Source organism: Crocodylus porosus, unplaced genomic scaffold (genome assembly GCF_001723895.1).
Source record: "Crocodylus porosus isolate Cpor-Errol unplaced genomic scaffold, CroPor_comp1, whole genome shotgun sequence".
Taxonomy (NCBI): domain Eukaryota; kingdom Metazoa; phylum Chordata; order Crocodylia; family Crocodylidae; genus Crocodylus; species Crocodylus porosus.
Genome location: NW_017728911.1, coordinates 25,541,867 through 25,550,250, shown reverse-complemented (window position 1 = coordinate 25,550,250; position 8,384 = coordinate 25,541,867). Strand labels below are relative to the sequence as shown.

General features: G+C 41.6%; 1 protein-coding gene across 1 annotated transcript in view; it reads right to left on the bottom strand.

The window, feature by feature from the left end:
* Window positions 1–4,113: 4,113 nt before the first annotated feature.
* The window catches only part of ADAMTSL3 (ADAMTS like 3), a 341,341-nt gene continuing 337,070 nt past the window's right edge, over window positions 4,114–8,384 (bottom strand). Inside the window, exons 28-29 of the mRNA XM_019533694.1 lie at window positions 7,736–7,845; window positions 4,114–4,955 (exon numbers count right to left, since the gene is read on the bottom strand). Coding sequence (XP_019389239.1) covers window positions 4,733–4,955; window positions 7,736–7,845 — 333 coding nt within the window. The 3' untranslated portion in view covers window positions 4,114–4,732. The remainder of the gene's footprint in view (window positions 4,956–7,735; window positions 7,846–8,384) is intronic.

Sequence of the window (8,384 nt, the reverse complement as noted above, 5' to 3'; positions counted from 1 at the left end):
CCAGATTGTGGCAGCATAGGTTTGAATCGAGGCAGTACAGATCTGGATCCAATGGTACAGGTCCAGATCAGGCAATGCACAGCCGGATTGGGAAGTGCAGGTCCAGACTGAGGTGGGCATGGCTGGATCTGGTGGCACAGGTCCAGGTTGGGCAGTATGTGGTAGGATCCAGTGGCATGGGTCCAAATTGGGCAGCACATGACTGGATCAGAAGGCTCAGGTCTTGATCATAATGGCCTGTGTCTGGATTGGGCAGTATACAGCCTAATCAGGTGCCTTGGGTCTCTATTGGGATACAGCCTGCAGCCGGATTCCATGCCACTCATCTGGCCCGTGGAGATAAATGGATAGTTACCACTATCCTAAAGGATATGCAAAAAAAAAGTGACATAGATTCTACACCGTAAAACTAGAACCCATGCATATTTTTTCAGCATTGTAGGCATCTGTCTGGCTCGTGAGAAAATAGATTTCTGCCAAGTGAGGCATCAGCTCATTGAACTGCTCTAAGTGTGGCTGTGAAGCCCAATTCTTGAATAACAGTCCCCATTGCACTTATCACAGGAAGTTCATATCTAACAGTCTTGAATGTGGCGTGAGGTTCTTCCCGAGGTTTCTTCTTTCCTCTACATGTTGAGCTCTTCTTTCCTCATGAGCCTTCATTCTGCCCTTAATAGACTGTTTCCAAGCACTTCAATCCTCAGCAGTCTTCTCCCAGTTGGTTGGCACAATGTTCATTGCATTCATCTCTCCCTCAGAAATGTCTTTGAAATGGAGATAAGGATGCCTATATGGTCATCTTCCCATAAAGAACGCTCAGTACAAGAGATCCTTGGCTGTATGGCCACTGTCCATTCTCTGCATAACCAAGCCAAAGTTGATGCTGACTGAGAACAGCATGGATGCTTAGAATGTTGGCACCTTTCAAGACCTCAGCATGGGCAATTTTGCCTGACCTGACCTTTTTCAATATTAACATCTAGGATTACTCTGACACATTGTAATCCTTTGCAGCCATTTAATGCCCATCTCATACAAATATTATGACATTTTCTTGTTCAGCATTCTTACTTTTAAATTCTCCTTTCTAATAGCCATTGCAATTGGAATGGATGCTCTCAAGAAGCCGAGTGTTTCATGCTGTGTACTGCAACTCACCCAATAATTACAAAACCATAAGGTGATTTCCCTGGATCTGGCCAATCTTTGCTTAGTGCAACTTCTGAAGAATTGGGCTAGGGACAGACATAACACATAAACTAGTTTAAGTGATAAGAAACTGGTTTAAACCTGTAATAGAACAGACGCTCAGTGCACATAAACCAGTTTGAAAATGGCTGAAACTGATTTGAGATAAACCTGGCTCAATGTAGTATCAGACTTGACTGATTTGGGTCAAACCAATCTATGCAGTGTCTGTCCCACCAAACACCCTCAGCATGCTCTCTGGGCTGGGCGGTGCTCTCTGCTCCCCAGCAGTGCTGGTCACTCCCTTCTCCTCCCTGGCCAGAGCTCTGGCAGAGACTTGCAGGTACAGCAGCATCTGCCTGTCTTCTCCCTGCTAAGCAGGAATTATCCCCCCCTCACTTCTGCCTTACGTAGACATCTCAGCTTTTTAGCCTAGCCAGATTAGACTAACCTGCAAAGATTGAATCAATTCAGGCTCAGGCTTTTTGAATGTCTGTTCCCTAGCCCTGGAGAGAAAAAGTGACTGTACTGTACCTTGACACATATTCCTGGTTCTGGAACTGGTTCAGCCTTCATTGCAACTTACAGAACTTTCAGGATAGCTCTAATGGTAATATCCATTAGCAATGGTTGTACTAGAAACATTTCCATCAGTTAAGGATTGACAGAGGACAGCAACACTCTGGCTATATCTGCTTTCATCATCAGACACGCCAAAAGTACTGGTACTCACTAGGCAAGAAGTTAAAGTATCTGAGGAAGCTTATCGTAGAGAAATGATTACACTGGGTCTTGGGAGCCAGAGAAGCCTCCTACTTACTACTTAAACTAGTTTTAAGCTTGATTTGCATCTGATTTGCATCTCTATAACAGTCCAAGGCAGACTTTAGTTTGGCTGAAGATCTGGTCCAGAACCTGTCCAAATGAGAAACAAATATAATTTTTAAGGAACCAAGACTGTGGAACTAATACAATGATAACATAACATTAGTGATGGCAGCATAGGCATTGTGGAAATGACATTAATAACCTTTGTATAAAAATGAAGTTCAATAACCAAAGTAGAGTTTATTTCAGAAATATCAAAACTAAATTTATGAAAGATAAATGTCAGACATCTTTGGTTACTATAGTAGCATTAAAATAAGCTCCAGAGGAACGTCATACTAGCTGCAATAACAAACATTTACAGCATTGGTTTCCATATAGCATGCATACTTAGCCAAAGACAAAATCAAAGCAATAAAGTCGTGCTATGTGTTAACATTTAAAAAATTTAAATACAAAGAAAAAAAACATGAATAAGAAATTTTGGTAATAAGAAAAATATATGTCCCAAAATCTTTATTAAACACTGTACAAGACAAAATATTGCACTTTTAAAATCAGACAATAAATATATACAAAAGTATTTTACAAGTGTTTTGCTCTTTTAATTTAAAAACTGTTTAAACAATCAAGACCCATTATTGATTTTAAAAGGTAATGATCAGGAATATCCTCTCTTTGCAGTCAGCCTAGGACACAACAGTCCACACGAAACACTTCCTATACAGTAGTGCTAATCTAATTTTCAGTGATGCAAACCCATGGTGTAGGGATACTGTTGGTAACACCATTCTTACAGCATGCCTGCCGATTACAAGTCACCTATTAACCTAGGGTCAAATCCAGATATGTATTCAGGCCTCCAGCTTGTGCAATAGTGTGGAAGCTACAAAAGAAAACAGAATCACCATCGGTAGCCCTATACAGACTTCTCCAGGGTTAAAACCAACTAATATTTAGCTCCCTTGCGTCCACAATTTGCTATACAGAAAAAAAAAATTACATAAGGATGTCATGATCATAAATTCCTTGCTCATATAATACTAGAATGTTTAAGGGTCAAGACGAAATTCAACTTGACTGAAAACCACTTGACACGGATTTCTTACACATGTCTATTTTCATAATTAACAACCCTTTCCTCCTACTTTTTTCCATGGCTGGAAAAATATGAAATATTTATTCAGCCGATAGAGCTTGACAAGCACCTTTGACCAGTTTTGGTTTTAGTTCCCCATTTGACTGTGCAAGAGATCAGTCTTACGAATGTTTCATTCACAGCTCTGACAAGGAAGCCTTGTTTCTAATTTAAAATCAGTAGAGAAGACTAATCTTGCCACTACTTTGATCATATTTCAGTGACTGGAGTAGAAGAATAGGAATAAAAGAAAAATGACACCTCATTTATTCAAACACAGATGCACGGCTGATTGAAAACTGTAACAGCATCTACAGTGCTTTTTACTGCATGCACGTAAATATAGGAATGAGAAATGAAATGTATTGCTGTGGATTCATCTGACAGCTAATCTCAATAAAGTTTATCCTGTGAGACTGACCCCTTAGCTCAAGCAGTTATGAAAATGCAGTCACTGCCAAATTCTTTATAGCTACAAGCTACAGCTCCTATAAATTTAAGTATCACGTTATATTTGATAAAATAAGAGAGACAAAAATGGATCAACAGATGCTGCACTCCAAAATTCATTAAAGGATTTTGTGACTTGGCTTTCTAATAACTCCAGTGAAGTAAGCATTACCTGGAGCTTTTGAGATAATCTTTTTTTCCTGATTAAATTATACTTGGATAGCCTGTAAAATTCTATAGATCACATGCCAACATATTTTCTTCTTAATCCAGACATTAATTTTTTTAATACACTAAAAACTCAATTGCAGAAAAATATCCTGTCTGGTGTACCGTTCTACAACGCTGTTTCTCATCAACCTCATGTATCCATTTAACTGTTATGTCTACTACTATTATATACAAGTATACATTTCTTATGGATGGTCTAGATATAGTGAACCTCTCGTTTCATCTCTTCACTGCAGCATCGTGAACTTTCCATAGAAGATTTACACTTCTTGACATGACTGACAACATCTTTGTTTGTAGATGTCTATCAAGCATAACTTTAGATGCTTTACAAATGTACAGTAGTGAGTTGTATCCTTGCATTCGCCTTCTGAAAAATATATTTAAACATTAAAAGGCTTTATAATGAAGAAAGGATAAATAGTAAAAACCAATCATCATAAATTTCAAATAAATGCAGGCTTGATGGTAATCAGATTACATTATGATTTCATTTCTGACAACAGGGATTCAATTCATGTTCTGGTCACCAATTGTTTTGAGACTGGTCATCTCATCATATCCACCCCTCTATTGTACATTTTCATTCTGTATCTCAGTTTGGCAAAATCAACAGCACGTTCTGGAAACTCAGGAATGAGTTGCAATGATAGCTGTGTAGGGAAGGTGCAGAATTCAAACCTGTAACATGCCTGATTTTAAACAGGCACGTTTAATTCTTCAAAATGTAACTGACTTGGATTTGGAAACAAGTACACCACCGATTATAAAACATTTGTGGGACGTGACAGCTTTACCTCTGATGTGCAATCAAATGCTTGTAAAATAGTTTGCATACAGTTCACCTCTAAATAAAACCACTACAACCTATTAATATGCTCAGATATAAATAAATGTTTACATACTGCCACAAGAAGTGACATTGCAATGTCGCCAGGTCACTGGCTTCTTTCTCCACCCACAGTATTGATCAGGCACAGGTTTATTATTCTTTCTGTGTATACAGACTACTTGTCGTGACTGGAATCCACTGCCGCAGTCTACACTGCAGGGTCTCCAAGGACCTGCCCACCAGTACACATCACATGTCTCTGAGGAGCAGTTTCTTCTGACAGCTGATCTGTAGAGATAAACAAATAGTAGTGAAAGATTTATGTTTGTGCTAGATGCCTTTTTCCTACAATTATTAATTATACATCAGTCTTCACAAAATAAAAAGAAATGAGTCCCTGTTTGTTTAAACTACTGCACCTTCACCCTGGGATAGAGAAAACAGTTTGATGCTTATGGAAAATCTGGATGGAAGTATTAATAAAATTATTACTTAGCAAAACAAACCCATTTTAATTTAATTCAGCATTTACCATAATGGATGCTACAAATGTTTTACACAGAACGGGCGCATGCAGTATGTGGCACTGCAAACACTGCACAGTCCAGTATCCAGAGGTCAAAAAATAACACAGGAAAAAAACCCAGTGCAACGCATGCTTGGCCAGCATGTGCTTCTGAAAAGTGGAGCTGGGCTGCCCGGAGCTGTGCTGGGCTGCTGGTCAGGCTCCATGCGACAGAATCACCATGGCTGCAGCCTTAGGAGTTTCCCAGGACCCTAGGTAAGGCTGCTGGGACCAGCCCAGTACTGGCCCCAGCTTCCCCTACCCCATCCAGGGCAACTTGCCATGTGCCAAGGTGCACATGGCACAGGCATTCTCCAGGGACAAGTAGTGGCAGTGCAAGGTGCACCACCGCTACTTGAAGCCGGGGAACCAAACATCCACACACATCTGGATGCACTCAACCAGTCTCTTCAGAATAGCATCCCTCTGCTGATACCAAGACTTCTCCAGAAAACTTTTTAACTTCTGACGTGAAATTCTGAGCGATTTCAGTAAAGTGGGGATATTATCATTTATTTCAGTGAAGTGGAAATTTCACTTAAGGTTCTGCAAAAATGCCTTAAAATGGTCACAGGTCTAATTATATTAAAAAGAATATGTACACACCATACATGTTCCTTTAATACTTTTCATCCTTTATTCACCTACTTTCCCACTCACTGGGCACATCTACACATTGCCCTATGGTGCCATGCTTTCGTACTTCCTTTTGTAAGCACTAAAACACGGCGCAGTAGGAGCAGTTACTGTACCATGTGCATGGTACACAGTTAGATTTCACCACTATGTCCCCATAGCAGTATGCTATACTGGGGAACCACACCACTACGGCAATGTAGCTGCTGATCACGTGTAGATCCATGTGACCACTGTCACCATAGCACGCCATACAGTGATGTAGTGCATAGGTGACATGTAGCAGAGGCACAGGGGTTATGTGCCCCCCCTGAGATTGGCCCTTGCCGGCCGGGAGCTGGGAGCACCGAGAGAAGCATCAACCAGTGCCCCCACTGAGATTGGCACTGGCCGGTGAATGTGGGCACCAGAAGAAGCATTGGTGGCACTTCCAGTTTTGCTGCTGGTGCTTCTGGGGTCGGTAATTGGCTGGGGGGATCCTCCCCTGCTCAACGATTGGCTGCTGGGCCCCTCTCCCAGTTGACAATTAGCTGCTGGTGCCCCCCCCGCACAGGATCAGGAGGCACCAGTCACCCATGATGTAGCGCATAGCTACACTGCCATAGGGCAACATGTAGACACACCCACTGAATCCCACCTCAAACAAATATACTTTCTTCCACAAGTCATCTTTAATTGTTCCTTCACCTTGGCAAATTGTTCCTGTTAGTTTTTTTAAATTATGTACACTATAGTTAGATCCCAATTCAGCAAAGCACTGGAGCATGTGCCAAAATAAATCTCAAATAACTCAACAGAAATATGATGATTATAATCTTGTTGAGTTGTCAAATCTGTAATTTTCCTTTAACAGGGAAATATTTAGAGGTTAAAAACAAATCAAAAAAAGTGCCTAGAGATAACATGCATCTCAAGAACAGAACCACATCTTTCTGTTTATTCAATTTTTCATTTCTTGCTTTGGCTGTCTGAGAAAATACAGCTTCAGCAGCACACACTTAAGAAGCACAGAGTGTGTTTGTTTTCCAAGAGAATAACACATACTGCAAAACATGACGCCCAAGAAAACCCTAATTTTACAAAGTTTAGTCTGTAGCAATCTAAAATCAAAGGAATCAGCAGCAGCAGCACAGTTTAACAGTGAAAGGCCTCTGCAAATCAGAAGTAGCCTTTTTTTTTTAATGTTATTAATTTTTTTTTTAAACTTCGCCCAAATAAGGAGGATATTAAAACAGTGGAAACCTCTGTTACATATAATATGCATGTTGCATAACTCCAGAAAAATCCCCATTTTTTCTTGATCTCCAGTTTAGTAATGATCTGGTTTTAAGTCCAAGATAAATGCTACTGTCCACCTCAGGAATCTGCAACCTTTGAGGAGTGGCAGTCCAAAATAATGCAGCTTGGTACGAGGTAGGCTGGCGTTTCCAAACTGGCTGTCACTAGCATTTCTTCCCTGCCCCTGTTGCTTCCTCCTGCTGCTATGTGTGGGACTCACCACAGAATCTCTCCAGCACTGAAATGCCACCAATATCTGGGCTTTGCAGGCTGACTGAAATCAAGTGAGAGGCTGGATCTGCCAGAGGTTGGTCACCCTGGTCTACGTAATTCCATTTAGGAATTAAGGGCGTGTGTAGACAAAACAGGGGCCTGAAATCAAAGTGGTGGGTTTTTAAAAACATTGCTTCAATTTAGGACCCTTTAAACTCCCGTGTCGTGCACACACTCAAACTTACCTGCCTCCCAGGTGGCAGGGAAGGGAGCTGTCAGTGGGTGGAGCAGTCCCTGGGCTGGGGGAAGGGGGCGGGGGCGGGGGGCAGGCTGGTGCTTCCCTGAGTGGATTTTTGTACTCTTTGAAATTACATACCTCCTCCTTTCACTACAATAGGAATCTGGAACCAAAGATCCATTGCGATGCTGACATACGAAATGATGGTGCTGTAGGCCTACCGCATGGTCTACGCAGTGACCAGAACACTAAAATAAAGTTAAACAATTGTATCAGTATCAGTGAATCAGCATTACTATATCACCATCCTGACTGACATTCAGACTATTCACCTGGGCATCAACTTGGTCTAGGTCCTGACATCCAGGAGGTAATCATAGAATCATAGAAGTCGGGTCGGAAGGGACCTTGTAGATCTTCAAGTCCAACCCCCTGCCTGGGCAGGAGAAAAACTGGGCTCAAATGACTCTAGCCAGGTAGGTATCAAGCCTCTTCTTAAAGACCCCCAGGATAGGAGTCAGCACCACTTCCCTAGGAAGTTGGTTCCAGATCCTAGCTGCCCTGACCGTGAAGTAGTTCTTACGGATGTCTAATCTAAACCTCCTCTCCAACAACTTGTGGCCATTATTCCTTGTCATGCCAGGGGGCGCTAGGGGAAACAAGGTCTCTCCCAAACCCTTCTGGTCCCCCCTAGTGAGTTTATAGACGGTCACCAGGTCCCCCCTCAGCCTTCTCTTGTGAAGATTGAACAGGTTCAGGTCCCGCAGTCTCTCATTGTAGGGTCTGC